Genomic DNA, 24,497 nt, shown 5'->3' with positions numbered 1-24,497 from the left:
TTTCATCCCACGCTCGGCGCTTCGCCCGAACTCATTTTGAAAGGGATCGGCGCCAGGAATCGTTGGCCGCTGGGCCGCGTTGCCACTAGTAACGGGCGACGCCATCCGGGGTCAGGGACGGGTGACCCGGAAGCCGCCGCCGCCGCCGCGCTCTGTGCGACAGACAGACCACCGACAGTCAGAGTGAAGGAAGGAAGGAAGGAAGATGGTGGACTGTTGTTGGAAGTGGCTCGGCATTTATCTGCTCCTCGCCGCCTCCCTCCTGCACTGGTGCGCGGCGGCCGAGAAGGTGGCGCTGGTGGACGTCTTGCTGATGGATGCGCAACGGGGCTGGTCGGCCGAGTTCGGCTTCAAGTCGGGCAGCAACTACCGGCTGCAGGGGACGGTGCTGGCGCCTGGCAGCGGCCAAGGTAACGAGGGACTGTGCGCCTTTCCCAAACATAACCCGGACAGCTTAGAAGGAAGCTTAATATTAGTAAGTGTTGCATTGCGTCCATCTCAGGATGCCTGATGCATCAAACGTTATCATAAATGCTCTCATCTTTGTGCACAGTTTATATTTTGTTTGTACGAGTGTTTGAGTTATTAATCTACTGTGTTTATTATCAATTATCTGTATGCATTGTGTTTGCAGACTTGTTCTGCTGCTGCAAGTAAGAACACCGTTGTAGACACAAGGAACTGCAGATGGTGGAATCTTGAGCAGAGTGCTACAGCAAAGTGCTGGAGCATTGAAACAAGGAACTGCAAGAAGGGTTTCGGCCCTATTTGCTTCGCTCCATAGATGCTGCGCATCCGCTGAGTTTCTCCAGCACTTTTGTCTATCAAGGAACTGTAGATGTTGGTTTACACAATAATGGTTTACAAAGTGTTGGAGTAACTCAACGGGTCAGGCAGCACCTGTGAAGAACATGGATAGGCGACGTTTTGGGTCGGGGCCCTTCTGTCTGCTTGTCGTGTGGGTGGGTGGGGGGGGGGGGGGGGGGATTTTTGCATTGTTAGTACAAATGACAATTGAACACTATCAGCTGTTATTTTAAAAAATCTTTCTCAAACTCTTTCTTTCTCTGCCCATTCCCTGAAATTTGTTCCTTAATTGTGAGTTTGTTTATTATTTTTTTATTTTTCCATGGAAAAAAATATTGTGATGTTGTTTCCTGGAAAAACAGGGATGTTTTCAAAAAGACTTCTGAACCTCAAAGATAATTTTCTTTAAACAAATCAATTATTTAGATGTCGCATCTGAAGAAGTGTCCTGACCTGAAGGGCTTTAAAGGTATTACACGGTTCAACACAACTCATAAAGTCTCATTGTATGCGGATGACCTGCTCCTGTACATCTCGAACCCAGTCAGCTCTCTCCCTGTGATTATGAATATTTTAGAACGGGTTGGTGCGTATTCTGGTTATAAACTTAACTACCAAAAGAGTGAGCTATTACCGATTAACTCATTGGCTAAGCAGCTCCCTCGCTCTTTAACCTCATTCAAATGGGCAGAGGACGGGTTTCGCTACCTCGGCGTCTTTATCACAACACCCTTATCTGATATGTTCCGCACAAACTTTCTGCCTCTGGTTGAGAAAGCTGAAAGAGATTTTGACCGCTAGTCAGTTTTACCGCTATCCCTCGTGGGCCGGATAAATCTGGTCAAGATGGTCGTCCTACCCAAATTCCTGTATCTTTTCCAGCATGTCCCTATACTTATCACTAAATCTTTTTTTGATAAATTAGAAAGGACAATATCTAAATTTTTATGGGGTAGTAAACCGGCTAGAATCCGAAAGGCGATACTGCAGTCTCCTAAGAGTGACGGCGGTTTGGCACTTCCTGACTTTAGGCGATACTATTGGGCAGCTAACTTGCAAAAACTCCTGTATTGGATGAATGATGATTGCGACCACCTACCGACCTGGGTACACATGGAAAAGGCGAGTTCACATCTCCCGTTGCGGTCTGTCCTATGCTCCCAACTCCCCCTTCCTATAACATCTGTGGCTGCAGGCCCAATTGCGTCCCTCTCGCTCAAGATATGGAGTCAACTCAGGAAAAACTTCGGTTTACAAGGCCCTTCCATCTTGACCCCACTGCTTAAAAACCACATCTTCAAACCTTCAAGTACAGACCACGCATTCAAAACCTTGCATAGCAACGGTATCAGTAGTATCAAAAACCTATACAAGGATGGTATCTTTTCGTCTTTTGCGGAGCTCTCGTCCAACTATAGCCTCCCAAACTCCCACCTTTTTCGTTTTTTCCAGATTAGGGATTTTGTGAAGAAGACATTCCCCCATTTCCCAAATCGCCCCCCTGAAACCCTGACTAATACCATCTTAGCTCTAGATCCCAACCGGAAGAAATGCATCTCTGTTTTGTATAACTTGTTAGGGTCGGTTATATTGAAACCTCATACCTCATTAAAAGCTGCGTGGGAGGGTGAGCTGAATACGAAACTAACAGACCAGCAATGGGACTCTGCCTTGGATTTGATCCATTCTTCCTCCATATGTGCCCGTCATGGCCTAATCCAATGCAAAGTCCTTCACAAAGTCCACTACACAAATGCAAGATTATCTAGAATTTACCACGCTGTTAGGGACACCTGCAACAGATGTAATCAATTTCCTGCCAACCATCGCCATATGTTTTGGTCTTGCCCTAAGCTAGCAGCCTTTTGGAGGAGTGCTTTCGACTTGATAAGCAGAGCCTATGGCCAGACTATTCCTCCAACCCCACTGTCAGCCATTTTCGGTATACCCCTCCCAACACCAACCTCTCTGTTGCGGTGAAACGGGTCCTAGCTTTTACAACCTTGTTAGCCCGGAGACTGATCTTGCTTAACTGGAGGCTCACCTGTCCCCCGACACATGCCCGCTGGATTAAGGAGGTGCTTTACAATTTAAAGCTTGAAAAACTTAGGTTCTCTCTCAAAGGCTCTACCAAGACATTCCTAGATACATGGAACCCTTTCTTGGAACTTGTTAACTCTCTCAACTTGTCCTCGGAAGAGGACTTTGTGCTCTCCACCATTGTTCTGCTCTACTGCAGCTGCTCTCCCCTTAACCCCCCCCCCCTCCCCACACTTATTTATTTAGTTACTTACTTATTTACTGTTATTAGTGACCCCTTTTTTTTTAGATTTTTTTTTTTTAGTACTTTTTGTTTCGTTTATCTTACCATATTTGTGTGGATGTGTATGTATGTGAGTGTTGTTTGTCCCCGTTTGGTTCCGACCTGATTTGGGTGGGTTGAAGGTGGGTAAGGGTAAGGGCTTTGAGGGTCACTTACATACTGTTGCACAATTATGCCTTGACTGTAACTGTCTGTTATCATTGTATGTATGCAAATTGTTGTGAAATTCAAATAAAAAGATTTAAATCAAGGAACTGCAGATGTTGGTTTACACAATAATGGTTTACAAAGTGTCGGAGTAACTCAACGGGTCAGGCAGCACCTGTGAAGAACATGGATAGGCGACGTTTTGGGTCGGGGCCCTTCTGTCTGCTTGTCGTGGGGGGGGGGGGGGGGGGGGATTTTTGCATTGTTAGTACAAATGACAATTGAACACTATCAGCTGTTATCTTTTTAAATCTCTCTCCAACTCTTTCTTTCTCTTTGCCCATTCCCTGAAATTTGTTCCTTAATTGTGAGTTTGTTTATTATTTTTTTATTTTTCCATGGAAAAAAATATTGTGATGTTGTTTCCTGGAAAAACAGGGATGTTTTCAAAAAGACTTCTGAACCTCAAAGATAATTTTCTTTAAACAAATCAATTATTTAGATGTTGCATCTGAAGAAGTGTCCTGACCTGAAATGTTGCCTATCCATTCCCTCCACAGATGCTGCCTGACCTGCTGAGTCTCTCCAGCACTTTGTGTTTTGCTCAAGATTTCAGCATTGCAGTTTCTTGTGTCTCCATCTAATTATGTCACATTGTTGTTTGTTGCAATTTGCTTCATGTGTTGGCTGCTTCATTCACACACTAGAAAAAGAGCCGAGTCAAAGAAACTTCAATGCATGTAAAGCTACGTTTGTGCAGTAAAGTAGTAGATGCAAGTCTTTCTTTCTAAAACACGTTGAATATAATGACAGAACACCCTGTATACACATTGAATGATCTCATAAATGTTGTGTTTTATTTGAATCACTTACAAAATACCCAAAGGAGAACCAACTGTTTACAACAACAGATAGAGTAATATCAGTCCTTTCTTCTAGTAGCAGCACGTTATTTTTGGTTACTGGGTATTATAAAAATGGTACAGCTTTTTCAAGGGCAGGGTCCACCTAGTCCTCACCTTCCACCCCACTAGCCGCCACATACAACAAATAGTCCTCCGTCATTTTCACCACTTCCAACGTGACCCCAACACTCACCACATCTTCCCATCTCCCCCTCTGTCTGCTTTCCACAAAGACCGCTCCCTCTGTAACTCCTTGGTCAATTCTTCCCTTCCTACCCGTACCACCCCCTCCCCGGGCACTCTCCCTTGCAACCGCAGGAGATGCTACACGTGTCGCTTCACCTCCCCCCCCCCCCCCCCCCCCGACTCCATTCAAAGACCCAAGCAGTCGTTCCAGGTGCGACTGAGGTTCACCAGTACCTCCTCCAACCTCATCTATTGCATCCGCTGCTCTAGATGTCAACTGATCTACATCGGTGAGACCAAGCGCAGGCTTGGTGATCGTTTCGCCGAACACCTCCGCTCGGTCCGCATCAACCAACCTGATCTCCCTGTGGCTCAGCACTTCAACTCCCCCTCCCATTCCGAATCCGACCTTTCTGTCCTGGGCCTCCTCCATGGCCAGAGTGAGCACCACCGGAAATTGGAGGAGCCGCAGCTCATATTCCGCTTGGGCAGTCTGCACCCCAGCGGCTTGAACATTGACCTCCAATTTCCGGTAGCCCTTGCTGTCTCCTCCCCTTCTCAGCTCTCCCTCAGCCATCGGGCTCCTCCTCTTCCTTTCTGTTTCCCGCCCCCACCCCACCCTGCATCAGTCTGAAGAAGGGTTTCGGCCCGAAATGTTGCCTATTCCCTTCGCTCCAAAAATGCTGCCGCACCTGCTGAGTTTCTCCAGCACTTTTGTCTTCGATTTTCCAGCATCTGCAGTTCCTTCTTGAACACAGCTTTTTCAATCATTGTATTAATTTGTGGGATGCACTGTCACTGCTAAAGCCTACATTTATTCATCATCCCTAAATTGCCCACAGGGATGATGATGAGCCACCCTCCACAGCAGATGGTGTGACAAAGAAATTCACTCGGTATTGTTAGGTAGGGAGATTCGGTGACAATAAAGTAACTGCAAAGTATTTTGAATTCAGGTTAATGTGCTTTGAATGTGAACCCAGAGGTGTTTTGATGGCCATGTGCATCTGTGTAGAGGTTGGGCAGTACTTTTGAAGAAGCCTTGACAGGTTGTTGCAGTATATCTTGTAGATTGAGCATGGAGTGCTGGCGATTAATTTATGGCAGATAGAGTATGTCAAGAAGGCTGCTCACTCTTGAATGGTGTTGGGTTTCTTGGAGGGTTGTGGAGGTTGGAGTCCTCAAGGTAATTGGAGAACATTCTCTTGCAATCTTAGTTTTGTTCTTGTAAATAGTGAAAAGGCTTTATGGAATCAGGTGTGTCGCTCTCCACGGAATATCTTATCTGATCCAGTCTAGTAGCCTTGTTTTCATGGTGGTAGTTTGGTTACATTTTGAGTGTGATAATCTGCAGGAAATTTTAGGGGAGTGCAGTATTATTGAATGTGAAGGATAAGTGATTTTTGTTGTTGTTAAGATGGTCATTGCATGGTGTGCCACGAATATTAACTGTCACTTAATGGTTCATGCCTGAGCATTGCTTCAGTCCGATAGCATGGAAACACAAGCAGCTTTACTATGTGAGGGATTTCTACTGGCATTGGTCTATTGATATGGTACAAAACATTGTTTTGTGTGCTCTCCATGCAAATCATGCCATACATGAGCACATTATGTGGTATAAAAGAGAAAATAGAATGCAAAATATAGTATTACAACTACAGAGAAAGTCCGGATATTTTATTTTTTTAAATACGAGTTTCTCATTGAGGTAGATTGGAAGATCGGGAATTTGTCCCTTGCATATGAGGGGTTTATTTGTGAGTCTGGAGGTACTGGAGATGTGGAGCACTACACAACCTGCATTGCTACCTGGCACCTGGAAAATACAGTGATGGGATCTAAACCATGCTCCCCAAGAGAATGTAGCCTTAAGAGCCTGTCCCACTTGGGCCGTCACTTACGCGACAGGCTGGTAGTGACGGTCCCCCGAGAGTCGCGCGCGTCATCATGCGCCTGCACAGCCGTCTGGAGCGCGTGGCGTCACTTGAAGATGGACACAAAATGCAGGAGTAACTCAGCGGGACCGGCAGCATCTCTGGAGAGAAGGAATGGATGATGTTTCGGGTCGAGACTCTTCTTCAGTCTGAAAGAAGGGTCTTGACCCGAAAAGTTACCCATTCCTTCTATCCAGAGATGCTGCCGGTCCCGCTGAGTTACTCCTGCATTTTGTGTCTATCTTCAATTTTCTTGGCCCCTCTCTGGGAGTAAGAGTGGGGGCAGATCCGGATCCGCAACGACCGTGAGCCCCAGGCCGAGCTTGTCGATCGTTTGCCTGCTTCTGCTGCTGTTGGAGGTGAGCTGTTGCGTCGCGCCAGGGTCTAGGGCCTGTCGCGCTTTGGCCGTCAGTTACATGACAGGCCGGTGGCGCGCAAAGATTTTGTGCAGGACGAAGTCCACACTCCTCCACACCATTCCATGCGCCCATCCCCACGCTACCCACACGCTAGCAGGTCGTGTAAATAGCGCGCGAAAGACAGCTCACCTACATTACCACCCATCTTTAAATTGAATTCCTCATTCCCTTTCACTTCTTCTTCTTCTTATCGAGTCCACACACAAGATTAGAAGTTGTTCAGCCAGAGCTGAACACACTTCTTGGCATCTGCCCAATGGTGTCTGTCTTGCGCTTCTTGTGCTTCTTGTGCGTGGTGGTGGAAAGATTGGTTGAAACAGGGCCGAGATGTGAACGCTCTTTCCTTGGCCCCTCTTTCACTTTATGCAATGTACTTGCCTTCACAATGTAATTGCTTTGCAATTTGCAACTCTTCAACCCATCTGTCTCGCACCTTCTGCTTTTATCTCTGACCTTTATTCCAACTATTTGCCTATCAAAACTGCCCCTCGCTTGCGTTCACCTATTACCTGCCATGCTTTCTCCTGCTTCTCCTCTCTCCCAGCTTTCTCCCTCCCATCCCCACACCCCACACAATGAGCCTGAAGAAGGGTCCTAGCCTGAAATGTCACCTACCCATGTTCTCTAGAGATGCTGCCTCGCCTGCTGTTCTCCAGCATTTTTGTCTACCTGCTGAGTTACTCCAGCACTCTGAGTTCTTTTGTGTAAACTAGCATCTGCAGTTCCATGTTTCTACTAGTTGTCTTTTATGTTTTGTAAGAACCTTTACTATTCTGAAATGGAATGTGAAAAACTATCACACAACTCTTTCCTTGAATTGTAATTGTGATTAATCAATCTGATTACACATGTACAGATATGAATAAGCCTGTTCCCTGTATGGGTTCGCAACAAAAATTGTGGATATGAGTTGATGTGAACTTTATGATAACTGAAAACCAACCCCACATCTGTAGCCCCTTTTCTGTACATGTCTATGATCTTGAAGACTTTATAGAATTTTAGTTAAACAACTATTCTCATAAACAACTCCTGAGAGGAATCGAAGGCACAGAGTATCTTGCCCAGAGTAGGGGAATGGAGACCAGATTGGGTTTAAGGTGAGGAGGTAAAGATTTAACAGGGTTATATTTTGTATGCAAAGGGTGGTGAGAATATGGAACGAGCCGTGACAGGAGGTAGTTGAAGCAGATTATTGCAACGTTTAAAAAACATTTTATAAGTACATGGACAGGAAACGTTTGGAGGGATTTGGGCCAAACGCAGGCAGGTGGGACAGGTGTAGACGGGATGTGTTTTCCGAAGGGCCAGCTTCCACACTGTATGACTCAATGACTAAAATTAGGCATTCAAAATGAAGTTATTTAATTTTAATTGCAAAGAGATGTCCTGAATACTAGAGGTCAGAAGGAGCCACATATCGGTTGCCGCCGTGCTGTAGTGTACCGGTGGCATTGGTTTATGGTCTCTCCCATGTTGCTTTGCCGGCAGAAGAAACCATTTTCAAAAACTCATTTTGATACACATTTATTATTTATGATTGTTTACAAGACGCAAAAACATAATGCTGGAGGAACTCAGTGGACCAGGCAGCATCTGTGGTGGGAATGCACCCTTCTTCTGTTTGATTTGACAAAGGGAGTGAGAATTGGAAAAGAGAGGCAGGGATGGGGCAAATTCTTGCAAGTGATAGATGGATATAAGTGAGGGAGGAGGGTGATTGGCAGATGGGTGGAGTAAGTGACAATAGCTAGAGGTGAAAAAGAGTCCAAAATGTGTTGGATAAGGAAAGAATAGGAGGAATAAAATGTAAAGCTGGAAAAAAGAGATATGGGTGGAAGAACATGGGTGAGGGGAAAGAAGGGGGGGATAAAAGGGAAATGCTGAACAAGGAAGGGAGATGAGTGTATGAAAAGGAGCAGGGAGACTGGGAGATGGTCGGAGAAATTGTGCTTCAATTGAAACCAGGACGGGTTGGGACAGGGGTCATAGAAACATAGAAAATAGGTGCAGGAGTAGGCCATTCGGCCCTTCGAGCCTGCACCGCCATTCGATATGATCATGGCTGATCATCTAACTCTGTAACCCATCCCTGCCTTCTCTCCATACCCCCTGATCCCTTTAGCCACAAGGGCCACATCTAACTCCCTCTTAAATATAGCCAATGAACTGGTCTCAACTACCTTCTGCGGCAGAGAATTCCACAGATTCACCACTCTCTGTGTAAAAAATGATTTTCTCATCTCGGTCCTAAAAGACTTCCCTCTTATCCTTAAACTGTGACCCCTAGTTCTGGACTTCCCCAACATCAGGAATAATCTTCCTGCATCTAGCCTGTCCAACCCCTTAAGAATTTTGTAAGTTTCTATAAGATCCCCCCTCAATCTTCTAAATTCTAGCGAGTACAAGCCGAGTCTATCCAGTCGTTCTTCATATGAAAGTCCTGCCATCCCAGGAATCAGTCTGGTGAACCTTCTCTGTACTCCCTCTATGGCAAGAATGTCTTTCCTCAGATTAGGAGACCAAAACTGTACGCAATACAATATTGGTGTGGTCTCACCAAGACCCTGTACAACTGCAGTAGAACCTCCCTGCTCTTATACTCAAATCCTCGCGGTTTGAGGAGAGCTGAGGTTATACCTCCTTTGTGATCAGTTCATTGCCAAAGTACTGGTCTAGAGTCAGTCGAAAAATCCTCGTGATGTATATTTATGCCTGCAGAATAGACGCTATTTCTTTTTTTTTCTGGAACTTAATACTTTTCTGTTTTGTTTTTTTTAATTACAAATTGAGGATTTGATAGCATCTTAAAACATTAATTCAGTTGGCATTGGAGCAAAACAAAAGTCTAGGCAACACAGGTGCATTAATCCATGAATGATTGGAAGGTGGCAGTCAATTAACCATAATAAAATAAGCTTCAAATCTAAATCTGATTTATCTAAAATTGGGTCATGGGCTATCGCTGAACATCCAGGCTCCTGACTACCTTTCGAATGGTATATTATAGGTTACATTTTAATGTGGATTAATGGTTAATAGAAAAGTTCAATTGTTTTAATGCAATATTTAGATGAAATATAAATAAATTAAAGCATCAGAATAGTTAAACTCGTCTGTATTAAGATGGTCAAATTAAAAAGTGGCTTGACGTTTCCATATAATAGCTTTGTGTTTTAAGGTTCATAAAGCCATATTGTGTAGATACTTCAGAAAGTTATTTTCCAGAAAATGATGTGAAAATGTCTTGAGTTAAGGTTTTAATCCACCAGACTAATAATATTATGCTTGCATGGCAAAGTATCTTTGAATTACAAATTTCTTGAAGCATTTCAATACAATTTTCTTGGCTTTTTTAAACAAAAAATAAAGCTGTGGTTATTCATTATTTTTAAGGTTAAAGATGAACCATTGGACATTCAGCCAAACAAGGGAGAGAAATGGATCGGAGTCGTTTCTGTTGATGAAGACCAGGTTGAAAAAAAAGGAAGCAGCAAGCAGGAATGGTTTGCTGCTGCAGTTATTAATAAGGCAAGTATTATATGGTGCTTATAAAAGTCCATTTTAAAACCAGATTAACCATATTTTGTGCATTATATTTTGCTGTGTAGAAATTCAGGGTGGCACTGTGGCGCAGTTGGTGGAGCTGCTGCCGCATAGAGACCCAGGTTCAATCCTGACCTTGGGTGCTGTCAATCTTGGGGTTTGCAAGTCCTCCCTGTGACTGCATGGGTTTCCTCCGCATGCTCCTGTTTCTTCCAAAGAAGTGGGGTTTGTAGTTTAATTGATCTCTATAAATGGCCCCTAGTTTGTAGGGAATGGATGAGAAAGTGGGAAAACCTAGTGAGAACTGGGTAATCGATGGTCAGTGTGGACTCTGAGTCGAAGGACCTGTTTCCATGCTGTATCCCTAAACTAATCCTCCAGTCGCTTTATACTTGGATGGAGAACAAAAAGATCATAAGCAAAGTAGATGCCACACTAGTATCCTTGCCTTTTGTTCATACTTTTATTATATATTCTACGAAATGAATACTATAGATTATTTCTAAGATAGTTTCATTACAAACATTATTTGGATAAATTACCATAAGTTTTACACATTCAATTTAAATCATAGGTAGACAAAAAATGCAGGAGAAACTCAGCGGGTGAGGCAGCATCTATCCTTCTCTCCATAGATGCTGCCTCACCCGCTGAGTTTCTCCAGCATTTTTTGTCTACCGATTTTTCCAGCATCTGCAGTTCTTTCTTAAACAATTTAAATCATATATACTTTTCCGGAATAAGGTTATAGATAAACACCATCTATCCCCAGCTTTCTGTGGCCACAGGGATTTAGCACAACCTCTTCCAAGGTGCTGCTCTCCTCCTGCACGACACAAGTATTGGAACTCTACCATCCAGTACAAGGACGACATGAGTATGGGTGCACCACACTGCCAAATTTTCCTTCATGTCACACTCTCTCTTCACTTAGAAATATTTGCTGTTCCTTCGTCAAACCTGGGTCAAAACTCTGGAACACCTGCCTAACTCCATTGCGCAGGCTGCAGCAGTTCAGAGGAGCAGTTTGCTTTTATCTTCTCCAATGAGAATTAGAGGCGGGTATTAAATATGCAGGGAATGGAGGGATATGTACTGCAGGTGAGGTTAGTTTATCTTGGCATTTTGTTTAGCACAGTTATTGTGAGCCGAAGGGCCTGTCACGGTTCTTTGTTCTAAATTCTGACTAACCACATTTTTTGACAAATAAAATGCTATTTGCAAATATACATTGGTAAATTCAATTTACTGTCAATGATATTCTTCAGGAAAGATTGTTGTATTTCTTGCATACATGACAGTCTATGTTAGTTTGTCTTTTCTGGTGCATTTAAGGCTGAATCTTACATATTTTAAAATATATAAAAGAACCATAAATTTAAAAAAATGTTGAAACAAAGAACTGCAGATGCTGGTTTATACCAAAGATAGATACAAAGTGCTGGAGTAACAGCAAGTCAGGCATCATCTCTGGAGAAAAAGGATGGGTGACGTTTCGGGTGGGGACACTTCTTCAGACTAACCCGAAACATCCTTTTTCTCCAGGATGCTGCCTGACCTGCTGAGTCACCCCAGCACTGAAGTGACAATATAGTTGAGGGTATTTGTTACTGAATCCTTACCTGAAGTGATGATGATGAATTTGAATTTTGATGAATAATCGGTAGAAATTATGAATACTATTTCAGATCAAAATTTAAAATAAACCTGGCTTGGCATTTTAAGAGAAGGGCAAAGATATATTTCTCATTAATGGCAAGGCATACAGTGGATCTGATGTTTTGTAGTTAAGACATTCTTAGTGCCATGCTTTCTCATCCCTCAAGTAAAATATGGTTGCTTTATTCTTACAGATGAAAAGAGCACTTGTTCTAGGAGCATCAGCCCTGTTCATTTTAGTTTTGAATCAAAATGCCTTCACCGAGGTACATTTTTCGCCTTATGCTACAGATTCTATTCTGAATGATTTGCATATTTGTGATGAGTTGTTTAAATATGCTGTTATTTAGCATTACACCATTTTATTTTTACCATTACTTGGTAAAGCCTGAAACAAAGTAATGCCAATTAAGCCCTTCAGGTGTGATGAGTTAAGAAAATGTAGTAATTATTTAATCGGATGGTTGTTGTGAAATGTATTCTAAACAGCTTTAATGTTTTTTGAGCATATCATGATGCATATGATTATTGCCATAATGAAAGATTCTTTTAAAATTATTATATTAGATGGACATCTCTGAAGTACTTTCTAAGCCTGTAGTTGTAATGCAAAGCTCCGAAAATGTGACTAAACTTCTGGGAGCCTTGTTAAGGTGAGCAAGCACATAACAGTGTCAGTTTGTTGAGTGGATCCCATTTACATTTATATATCACAGATTACAGTCAGTTTGAAATATTTTTATATTATGCTAGGAAATATACTTTTTCCAAATCAATCCATGTATGTAAACACAAAATAACATCAAGATAATGAATCTTTAAAAAAAAAAAAAAGAGAATGCACCTTGTGACTTTGATAATTAATCTTGCTAAGTTAACAAAATACCACATTAATATAGGTAGTTTTGCTGTGTGTTTTCACAGTTTGAATTAGATATTACATACTCGATGAATTTATTTTACTTGGGTCTAATTGGTTATAATCCAATTCCAATAAGGAATTGAAGAACTGTTTAAACATTTTGGAAATTGGCAAGCAGAAAAAGGGTGTCTTGGGGGAAAACAAAATCCATGTAACCTGTAACCTCCTCCCCCCCCCCCCCCCCCACCCCACACACCACCGCCCAATAATAAGAGACCATTGCCTGTTGAGAACACATTCTGGTTGCCAACACATTGATGGTTACTATTAAAATTGTCAAGTAATCACTTCTAGTAATACTTTTGCAGTGATATTCTATTAAATAATACAGCATACAATCATTTTGTAGCTTGCAGTAACAAAAATAAACTTGTAGTTATTAAAAATCATAATTTTTGAAAATCCTACAGGAAAAATAACTTGGTTATTGGATGTCTGAAATTCTCTAGCCACTAACCTCTTTCTCCCATAGGCAGAATAGTTTTTTAAATACAATTTTCTAAGGCACAAGGTTTCTTAGAAATACGACTATTGCATTATAACAGAATTGCTTGCATCATTTTTTTTGTGTCACTTAATGGTATTGTTTATTGGTACTATACTATTATATTCCCCAGTCCCTTCTCACCCCTGGCAATTGCCATACCACAATCACGGCATCTCTGGAGATTAGGAAAAGATGACGTTTCAGATCGTAACTCTTCTTCAGACTGAAAGATAGAGGGTGGGGGGCGGGGGATCTGGAGGTGAGAAAAGGCCATTACAAATCGGTGCTGGCAACAGGTGATTCTAGCCATTTCATGCCTCCATTTTTCTCTCTTTCTCCCCCCACCCCCTGTCTTTCAATGTGAAGAAGGGTGCCGACCTGAAAAGTCACCTATTCCTTTTCTCCAGAGATGCTGCTTGACAAGCTGAGTTACTCCAGCATTCTTGGGTATATATCAGAATCTGCAGTTCCTTCCTACATATCTTGTTCCTTTGTTCTTCCTTGAAGTCCAGATATGGCAAAATACTGTAAAATGGGAAATGGCGGAGAACGTTAAATACAGTCTTAACGCACATGTGCACACACACACACACACACACACACACACACACACACACACACACTTTTCAGATAATGGAAGTTCATCCTGGCGGAATTCACAAATCACCATCAGAAAACTTGAGATACTGAACAAAAATTTGCTGCTGGTCAAAGTTATGTGAGGAAAGAATAACCAAATAAACAAGAAATGTGAACAATAGATTTTGCTAAGGGTTTGCATTAATGAAAACCATACGAGAGGCTTTTGAGCAACTCCTTCGCCACGTATGAAGGAAGAAAGGGTGTTTTCATGTCTCTTCCCATATCAGGTAATATTGGGTTTGAATATGTAATCCCTAAATTTTGCACCAAGGCCTTTAATGCAAGCCTTGAATTAAGGCCTTTAGGTTTCAAGTAGACGCAAGGAACTGCAAATGCTGGTTGAAAAAAAAAAGGCAAAGAGCTGGAGTAACTCAATGGGTCTCACACTTTTTGGTTTTTCATCTATTCTTTGTCTATTGCTCATCAACCCCCACCCCTTCACTGGTATGCACCTATCACGTGCCAGATTTTGTCCTGCTTTTTTCTTTCAGCTTTCTTCCCCCGCCCCCTGCCCATTACAATCAGTCTGAAGAAAGGCCCTGACTCAAAACATCACCTATCCCTGTACTCCAGAGATGCTGCCTGACCCGCTGAGTTACTCCAGCACTTTGCGCTTTTTGCCCTTAACATATATCTTCCAAACAAGGGGAATAATTTGCAGTTTATAGCATTGCCAAATTTGTTTGCGTCATAGTCTACAAGTACTAAATTTCTTTAGGATGCTGTCGTATTCCAATGGTATCGGGAGGTTATGAAGTGACTATTTGTTTTAACCCATGGAGTACATTATTACATCACTGAAGAAGCACAGCCATCAATGACATTCTTGCTGGCCTTCTTTAATGATGTAGCTAATCTTAAAAGAAGGACTGGGCAATTGATGGTGAGTAAAATGTCTTAATCTTACTCAGATAAACTATAACCATAATGATGAGAACTTTGAGCATGCTAAAAGTAATTTTTCCTTCAAATTATGTTTCAATTGCAGTGGGCTTCGTGCATCTGCCAAAATAACTTTTAAAAGCATAATTCAGAATGATCTGGTATGTGATAATGTATTTTATTTCACTTGTTTAAGAGCTGAATAATCACAAAATATATCCATGTCATTGAGATGAGGCAACTATAAAACTTGATACTGAGTGGCCAGTATACAATGTGAAATTGGATCCATTGGATTCAATGTCTCCTTCACCACCTCATTTAAAAGCTTGGTATTCATTTCATCACATCCTTGGGATTTATAGGTTTTCAATAAATTATAGAATCGTACAACGCAGACACGGGCCCTTTGGCCCATCATGTCCATGTCATCCATCAAGCAGGATTCCATTGCTTTTCCCAAAACATTTATTTTACAAATGCTGATTTCTTTGAAACCTAAATTATTTTTTTTTGTCGATTGCCTATTCCTCACTATAATTTCCCAATGGCTACCTATACTGTAAGGTGCCTATATTGATCTTAGTTCCTCTTTCCTTTTTACAAATATATTAAAGCTTTTAGTTTGCTTTAATGTTGTTTTGTTAGGTGTCATTGTCAATAGTGAAGAAGACTTTCAGAAGGAAGGCCACCACTTTCTGATTTGCACAAACCCCTAGGATGCAACCACAGTAGGGATCTATATGCAACACCAATGCTTATAGTTGTTTGCTGCTTCTTAGCTCTGCCTAAACAGATTCTATTTCCTGATTATTTTTTTTCCCCTCAACCTAAGAGTCTTTCTCTTTACTGCATTTATCCCATCCTTTTCTATCGAAACGACAGCACCATCTTTTCCAGTTAGCTTATTTGCAAGAATTTCTAACTTTTGTCACTTTGCAACCAAAATGTATATTGACTGTACCCATTTATTTCTCCTTGTGTCATTAATTACAGTTGCTGCATGCCTTCAGATGAAAGTCTTTAATTTAATTTCATGTTAATTTTCTCTATCAAATTGGAAGTGTATGCTCGTATATACTGACCTCTGCTGACAGATTCCGGTTATTGGTCATGGTTGTCATTACCCTTTGCCTCACCCTATCTTTCCGTCTTTCTAAAATTCCCCCCTCTAAAATTCCCCCTCTAGTTTACTTTAAAGATACAGCGCGGAAACAGGCCCTTTGGCACACCGAGTCCGCGCCAACCAGCGATCACCCCGTACACTAACTCTATCCTAGACACTAGGAACAATTTACAATTTTACCGAAGCCAATTAACCTACAAACCTGTACATCTTTGGAACGTGAGAGGAAACCAAAGCACCTGGAAAAAACACCGTGGTCACAGGGGGAACGTACAGACTCCATACAGACAGCATCGATAGTCAGGATCGAAACCAGGTCTCTGGCGCTGTAAGGCAGGAACTCTACCGTTGCGACGCTGTGCCACCCTTAAAATAAAATGCTGCCTCTTGAATTATATTTATACCTTGAACCCCCAAAGGAACAGCTTCTTGAAACCCCAGAATTGAAACCCCATCGCAATCCTTGAGCCATACATTTCTCTCACTGGTATGGTTGACCATATGCTGATTGGCACGTGGTTCGGTTTGTAATCCAGAGATTGTAACCTTTGTGGTTCTCTTTCTAATTTAATCTCTAGCTCCTCTGGCAGAAACTCCTTTTCCCAAACTCTGTTACTGGATACTTCTTCTACTCCAGCCCTGAGGAGATGTCCTTAACCACCGCTGACAACGTGGTCTTCCAAACTTGCAGTCATTGCAACGGGCACCAGTATTTATCCACCTATGTATATGTCCTCACCACATTCCTTTTCACTTCCTCATCTATCTTAGTTTAGCAACTAGTATCTGCAGAAGTTGGACACATAGCACTGGAGTAACTCAGAGGGTCAGGCAGCATATCTGGAGAAGGATCCCGACTTGAAAAGTCACCCATCTATGTTCTCCAGAGATCCTGCCTCAGAGATGACCTGTCCAACCTGTAACAGAGATTGGGAAAAGGAGTTTCTGCCAGAGGAGCTAGAGATTAAATTAGAAAGAGAACCACAAAGGTTACAATCTCTGCATTTTGTCTTTATCTATCTTAGTTTAATTCTTTAAATGTAAAAGTACACTGTTGCCCTCGGCTTACTGAACTCCACATCCTGTAGACACTGCACGCAGTGGACAGTGTATTCTGTGGTGAAACATAATATTCATCAATCCTGAATTAGGACATGGTAAACCATATCCAACTCTGCAAAGTTCTCGACAAACATGCAGAGACTGGTCTACTTCTACTACCTAGTAGATAAAGGGCAGCTAGGAACCCCTACAGCTCCAAGCTCTCCTGATCTGGAAATATATCGCTGTCCTTCATTGTTACTGAAGCTGACAAACTCCCTTCCCAATTGTGGCAGGAGTATAACCAGAGGGCTGTAGCAATTCACTGAGTCTTCACTTTAGAGTTTAGAGATACAACGTGAAAATAAGCCCTTCTGCCCACCGAACCGACCAACGATCACATCGTTCACTAACACTATCCCATACGATAGGGACAATTTGCGATTTACCTACATCATCCGGTTTTCCTCCCGGAGAAAACATCGCAGGGAGAACGTACAAACTCCGTACAGACAACACCGTAGTCAGGATTGAACCCGGGTCTCTGGTGCTGCAAGGCAGCAACTCTACTGCAATGCCACTGTGCCACACTGAGTTGTTCAGCTGATGCAGATTAAAGGCATTTATGGTTGGACAATAAATGTTAGCCTTGCTGAGATGACCATCGCGTAAACCGATTTCAACCAACATCTTTTTCATTAATATCAGGGAGCAACATTAACGCTGTGGTCAACCTGTGGCCGTTCACGAGGTGGGCTGTATGGGGAATGGCAGGGAGTGATTTGTACAGGAGAGAACAGCTCTCGGGTTCAGGTAAGCAATGGTACAATGCAGTTTCAATTCAGCTTCCCTTGGACATCATTAATTTCTCTTTAACAACTGTTTCAGTAAAACAAAGGAAAGTTGAGATTATTTAAGGCTATTGCACAATTAGTATTATCTCTGATTTATTATTTGTTTCGGCCTTAAATTTGACTGGTGCATTCCGTTAGTTGAAGTTTTCAGTAGGAATGCCAAAAACACTTTTTAACTAATTGAGAAATATATTTGCAAAACAAGAACAAAGAATAAGTTAATGGAATGATGAAAACTTGAGGCTTTATAAATTAGAAAATTACTCAAGGCATTGGAATCAAACATGATACTTTATTAAACTAGAGTCATCTATGTTGTCTCATTTATGATTTGAATGAATGAATTCCATTTGAAATGAATTCCATTGTCCTTTGCAGAAATATCTGCATCAGCTGTGGAACACTGTTCTACTGGTGGGCTTAATCCTGTGTACTGGAGTCATTGTACAGGCCCAGTGGCAATATAGACACTACGAATCTAGTTCTGAAGAATTGGAGGTTTGTGTCCCATCCCTGTGTAAGCAGTCAATTATGCTAAAAATGTATTTAAGGAAATATATTTATAACATGTATTTATATCATGTATTCTTGTAATTTTTTTATTTTTTTTAGCTATTTAGGAAAATATGGGACTACTTTTTTTTAAAGTAGAGATCAGAGTCCCAGAGACCTGGATTCAATCCTGACCTTGGGTGCTGTCGGTGTGGAGTTTGTACATTCTCCCTGTGACCGCGTGGGATTTCTCCGTATGCTCTGGTTTCCTCCCATATTTCAAAGACATGCAGGTTGGTGAGTTAATTGTAGGTTAATTAATACAGGTTACTTCTGTTAATTGCCCCCTAGTGGGTAGAGAGTGTATGAGAAAGTGGGATAACAAAAAACTAGTGGGAATGGCTGATCATTGGCAGGCGCAGGCTCAGTCGTCCAAAGGGCTGGTTTCAGTGCGATATCTCTAAATTTAAATTAAATCAGAAGCCACATTTAGTTTTAGGTAATTTTGTTGACTTTATGTGAAATAATGTTTAGGGATCAGATGGCATTGATCCTGCCTGCCTCTCATATTCATCATCACCAGGTTTTTATCAAATCTTCCTGCCGTTCTGATTGAGCTGACGTGCTTTCTGCCAAAGCCCATCCATGAAACCTTGTCACTGACAGTTTTGATAAACTTCCTGGAATCAAAAAATCTGATTGATTGACAGATACAGCATGGAAACTGGCCACGGAGTCCACGCCAACCATAAGTTATCAGTTCACACTAGTTTCATGTTATCCCACTTTCTCATCTGCTCCCTACGCATTCTTGGTAATTTACAGAGGGAGAATTAATCTACAAACCTGCGCATTTTTGTGATGAGGGAGGAAACACAGAGCACTCGGAGGAAACCCATGCAGTCACAGAGAGAACATGCAAGCTCCACATAGACAATACCCAAGGTCGAGATCAAACCAGGGTCTCTGGCTCCGTGAGGCAGCAGCTCTACCAGCTGTGCCATTATGTCACCCTAACTGTTTTAACTTGTCTTTGATAACCAAATAGATTACAATAATTAAAACACAAGCTAAAGGAAAGAAATTATGGGTATATTTAAAAATAACTAAAGTAAAATTTAAAATACAAAAACCTTTTTATTAGGGCTTATCTTTGCAGTCATGATTGACAAGACAATTCAAATGAATGGGTTAATGCCATATAATCCAGGCATGGCTCTTGGAAAACTTCTTCTTCTTGCGTATGGCGTGCACAGCCTAAAGTTGTAGGACATTTGGTCTATTTGATCTTATTTGATTGTGCACGCCAGGTTGATTGCATTCGGCGAAACAGGATAGACCACGTGAAGGTTGCAATCTCCCACCCTTTGGAAAACTGAGAAGTTAGATGCTAAATATATCCTGCTCCCTCAGCTTAGTCCATTTGTGATCCACCCCTTGTCTCATTGCGGAGTTGTGCAGCGACATAGGAGATGGGATGTGCTGACATCAGAGCTCCAGTCAGTCTCCAACTTTCAAGCCACAGTGCCCAGGTATAGAAGTTGGAGATGTGTTGACCTGGCAAAAAAAAGCCCTCGACAATAGTTCTCTGCGGAAGGGTAGGAAGGATGTTTCAGGCCAACAAAATCTTCAATTTAAAATTCCCCCATCTTGATGAGAAGATTGATTTGTTTTTAATATTTATTCATAGATGAACTTAAAACAACAAGTTTTAAAGCAGCTATCGGCAATGAAAACTAGAAAATATTTTCCAAATAAAAGACACAAAACACAGTTACAAGAGCATGAAAGTTGTGCGGTGTGCTTGGAAGAATTCCACAAAAATCAGGTGTGTGGTTTTGATTAGAAGTCGAGTCTCTCACTCTTTTACTTATTTTTGCTTGGGTTGCTTTTTGCTGTTAAACATCTTAATCATCTAATGACTTGATATGAAGGCGAGTTAAAACATTAGCTGTTCTGCTGTGTTTCAGTGGTGATCTGTGGAGTTAGGAACATTTTGGATCAGGTTTCTGTTTGAATACCAAAAATCTCAGAATTTTTCAAATTGTCATTTATCTCTATTTCAGATTTGTATAGTTTTAAATTTTCTTTTAAACACTTTATTCATTGATTTGACTTCCCTTTACTGAATTTATTTATTCTAGAAGCTAATAATGCCATAAAATGTGTTTGAGGGTTATTTATTAGTGTGCTTCTATTGAGCACGTCAATTGAGTAATATTGTTATGAGTAGAAATTTAAGAATATTGGATTAAGTCCTGTTGAAGAAAAGTGAAGCTAGTTTGATTTTTGTTTTATCCCCAGTGTTTACGTGTGTTGCCTTGTCTACACGAGTTTCACAGGGACTGTGTTGATCCTTGGTTGCTACTTCAACAGACTTGCCCCCTGTGTAAGCGGAATGTATTTGGTAAGTGTCCTTAACTTGCACAAAATTTTTTCCAAATTAATATTAACAAAGGTAGACAAAAACTGATGGAGTAGTCAGGCAGAATCTCTGGAGAAAAGGAATAGGTGATGTTTTGGGTCAGAACCCTTCTTCAGACTGAGAGATGGGGGGGGGGGGGAGACCATATTGAGAGTAGTGTGTCAGATTATAATATTCCAGTTTTGAAAGAGAACTTCGAAAAAGTTCTTGTTTCTATAATTGCCAATGAATGCTGTAAATTATCACACTGTTTATGCTGTTTACCAATATTGCAGGGTTTTTTTTAAATCTGGGCCTGTATTGTTACTATATGTTACTGTATTCAGCATAGTTATGAAAAAAATGAAAATACACTAAATAATGCGAGAGGCAAAATTTGAAGATGCGGGACAAGTTATTTACACAGGTGCCTGGAACATGAGCGTGTTCCTGTGCTGTACTATGTTCGAAACTTCACTTATTATCTTGTACTTTATTTTAATTCAGGTGATCCATGTGGCAACAGCTGACTCTATTCTTCGTTCAAGAGAAGGAAAAGCATGAAGCTACCTTGACTCCGTTTATGTAAATGATACAAGACTTTTTACATTGCACTTTAGTTGTATTATTCTGCACACCCAATTATATTTGTGGGAATCAAGTCAACGCTTGAATTTAAAATTTCAGAGCAAGGTATTTCCTGTAATCATGTTTGGGATTCTTGGTTTATTGACTGGCACAAACATGATGTGAAGTATACCGGCTATAATAAATCTGTGAGGCTAAGTGAACTGTTTTGGGTTATTCAGGAAATTTGAGTAAGTGTATATTTTGCGTTTTGTGGTAAAACATTTAACGGAACTAAAAATCTTCAATGGCTTGCAATTTATTTATGTTAAAAGTAGTGATGCTCAATCTGCCCTTTATTTTGTGTATTTATTCTTGTAGTTATTTTCATATTGCAAAAAAAAGCATCGCTGAAATGTACTTAGTATTATTACTACTTCTGACCTAGAAATCATCCGTGCGTAATGATGGAAACGGTGGGTGAAAAATAACAGTCTACCTGTGTTCCTTACAATTAAATGATGGGACACATATGCACCTGGAACTCTAAAACCTTCCAAAGCATTTCAACTGTTAGTAGTTTGTAATGGAACTTTGTGGTTCAACTGAGTGCTGGAGGAACTCTGCGGGTCAGGCAGCATCTGTGGAGAGAATAGACAGGCAACGTTTTGGATTGGGGCTTATAGACGGGTACTGACCGAAAGTTTTGCCTGTCCATTCCCTCCACAGGTGCTGCCTGACCCGCTGAGTTCCATCAGCACTTGCTGAAGAGTCCATCACTTGCAGTTCCTTGCACCTCCATTAATTATTTAACTGTAGGTGTGTCCAAGTATTAATTCTAAATAACTAGTTTAGTTTCCCCTTTAAATATTGTATTCTTAATTTGCAATCTACAAGAAAAATCAAATTACTGAAAAGCTTGTAGTTCTTATCCAAACCTTAAATGTTATCATCCAAAATGTTGTTTGCTGATCTTCCTCGTGAGAATACGCAGCATTTTACTGCTGTAAAGTGATCAGTTGCTGGTATTGTACAAATCCAAGGAGAGAGCTGGCTGTATGACCTTTCTTACCTGCATTCAAAAATAGGTTCCCTGCCCCAGAGCTGCACCCAACAGCTGATAAAATGGAGGTTCCAAATCTGCCCAACTGATTTCCAGAAAAGTTAAAGGGTTCAGTTATATTAAAAGCATGAATTTTGATTAGCAAATACTAAGGGTCAAATCTCAAAGTGTGCATTTTGTAGTGCATTGCATTCTAATATGTGAGGACAAGCCGAGAACTGCGATCACATTGTTAAATTTTTTTTTTGTTACTTAAAAATATACTTGTATCTGAAGCATTCAGGGCCTCTCAATACGTTGTATGTTTGTTCTGCCTGTGTTTTTTCCCCACTTGCTCAATTGGTGTGATGCACTGCTGATTCTCCACATTTTTCATATCCGTAATATTTTGTGGTACCCTACCCTCCAACCCACCATAGTTGGGAGACCAGAGAAGAATGGCTTAACGTGCAGTGCCCTGAGCACAAACTTGGGGTTTAGATCATTTAAATTATTTTTAGTGGAATAGATGAGATTGAATTGAAGTTCAAATATTTAATGTCAAAAGGTATGGGATAATATGGCAAAGTATAGGAATACAGAATCAATTGGTAAACATTAAAGAGCATAATGATTATGTGTAGGAAAGAACTGCAGATGCTGGTTTAAATCGAAGGTAGACACAAAATGCTGGAGTAACCCAGCGGGATAGGCAGCGTCTCTGGAGAGAAGGAATGGGTGACGTTTTGGGTCGAGACCCTTCTTCAGACTGACGTTTATTGATTGTTGATTTCATTTAAAAATTAAAATATAAATACCTCTAAGTGAATTAAAAGGATGATAACTGCCATCTATCAGTTCTCGTTCTTCCCATACTATTTCACTGTCTTTACATTTATATTCTTCCTTTTCAAACTTGGGTTAGGTTAGAGATACAGTGCAGAAACAGGCCCTTGGGCCCACCAAGTCCGCGCTGATCAGCGATCCCTGTACACTAGCACAGGTACACACTAGAGGCAATTCATAGGTATTACCAAAGCCGAATTAACCTACAAACCTGTATGTCTTTGGAGTGTTGGAGGAAACCGGAGCACCCAGGGAAAACCCACATGGTCACGGCGAGAACATAGAAACTCCGTAAAGACAGCACCCTTATACAGGATCAAACCTGGGTCTCTGACGCAGTAAGGCAGGAACTCTACCGCTGCGCCACCGTGCAGTGAAATATTTACCAAGTTCACAATTAAGAGAAGTTATGAAAATAATGTATGACTAGGCCTTTGTTTTGAGTCTATCACCTGCAGGTAGTTTCCAATGTTTTTAAAGCGAACACTTCTGAATGGCAAGTTCATGGCAACCCGCTGAGTTTCTCCAGCATTTTTGTGTACCTTCGATCTTCCAGCATCTGCAGTTCCTTCTTGAATACTTCTGAATGGCAAATTGGTGTCAGGCACCAAACTCTGAGACTCAACACAGGATCACCGCAAAGCCACCTGGCCACGTCTGCTTTCCATCCTTGTTGATCAGACATTTATTGAAATGCAGTTAACTAAAATTATCATGAATAAATTACAATGCAAAAAAATAATTTAATAATGCACTGAATGAACTGTGGAGCAGCAGGTAACACTGTTGCCTCATGGCTCCACAGATCTGGGTTCCAACCTGACCTTGGGGTTCTGTTTGTGGAGTTTGTGTGTTCTCCCGGTGACCAGGAGTTTTTGTCATCTCCCATATATCAAGAACATGCTGGTTGGTAAAGGGGCAATGTACGGTGCCCGCCATAATATTTGGGGCCTATCATTTATTTATTTACCTCTGTTCCACAATTTGAGATTTGTAATAGAAACAAATCACGTGTGCTTAAAGTGCACATTGTCAGATTTTAATAAAGGCCATTTTTATACATTTTGGTTTCACCATGTAGAAATTACAGCAGTGTTCATACATAATCCCTCCATTTCAGGGCTGCATAATGTTTGGGACACACCAATGTCATGTAAATGAAAGTAGTCATGTTTAGTATATTATTGCACATCCTTTGCATGCAATGACTGCTTGAAGTCTGTGATTCATGGACATCACCAGTTGCTGGGTGTCTTCTCCGGT

The 24,497-nt window shown here is 41.2% G+C and overlaps 1 protein-coding gene and 1 long non-coding RNA gene across 6 annotated transcripts; one reads left to right on the top strand and one right to left on the bottom strand.

The window, feature by feature from the left end:
• Positions 1 to 72: 72 nt before the first annotated feature.
• On the top strand, positions 73 to 23,242 carry rnf215 (ring finger protein 215). 5 transcript variants are annotated; one of them, XM_033043327.1, is made up of 10 exons: positions 73 to 475; positions 10,121 to 10,255; positions 12,124 to 12,195; positions 12,497 to 12,582; positions 14,969 to 15,023; positions 17,738 to 17,842; positions 18,262 to 18,381; positions 20,066 to 20,203; positions 20,680 to 20,782; positions 21,287 to 23,242. In XM_033043327.1, the coding sequence occupies exons 1-10, from the start codon at positions 206 to 208 to the stop codon at positions 21,307 to 21,309; spliced, it is 1,107 nt and encodes a 368-aa protein (XP_032899218.1). In that variant the 5' UTR covers positions 73 to 205; the 3' UTR covers positions 21,310 to 23,242. The 5 variants fall into 5 exon arrangements, with proteins under 5 accessions (XP_032899218.1, XP_032899219.1, XP_032899220.1 ...); XM_033043330.1 differs by having other exon boundaries at positions 182 to 410; XM_033043328.1 differs by lacking the exon at positions 17,738 to 17,842.
• LOC116987353 lies at positions 22,385 to 23,873 on the bottom strand. Its single transcript, XR_004415701.1, has 3 exons — positions 23,815 to 23,873; positions 23,687 to 23,720; positions 22,385 to 22,418 (listed from the first exon to the last, which is right to left on the bottom strand). It is a non-coding gene; the product is annotated as an uncharacterized LOC116987353 (long non-coding RNA).
• Between the last annotated feature and the right edge of the window lie 624 nt (positions 23,874 to 24,497).

This window comes from Amblyraja radiata, chromosome 25 (genome assembly GCF_010909765.2).
Source record: "Amblyraja radiata isolate CabotCenter1 chromosome 25, sAmbRad1.1.pri, whole genome shotgun sequence".
In the NCBI taxonomy this organism is placed as follows: Eukaryota; Metazoa; Chordata; class Chondrichthyes; order Rajiformes; family Rajidae; genus Amblyraja; species Amblyraja radiata.
Note: the sequence above shows the minus strand (reverse complement) of the source record. Positions and strands in the feature narration are given on the sequence as shown.

Coding starts and splice junctions, on each gene's coding strand:
- rnf215 (XM_033043327.1), top strand. CDS start 206: ATGGTGGACTGTTGTTGGAAGTGGCTCGGCATTTATCTGCTCCTCGCC. Junction 12,583..14,968: donor CTTCTGGGAGCCTTGTTAAG/GTGAGCAAGCAC, acceptor TTTCAATTGCAG/TGGGCTTCGTGCATCTGCCA. Junction 20,204..20,679: donor AAGAATTCCACAAAAATCAG/GTGTGTGGTTTT, acceptor TTTTATCCCCAG/TGTTTACGTGTGTTGCCTTG.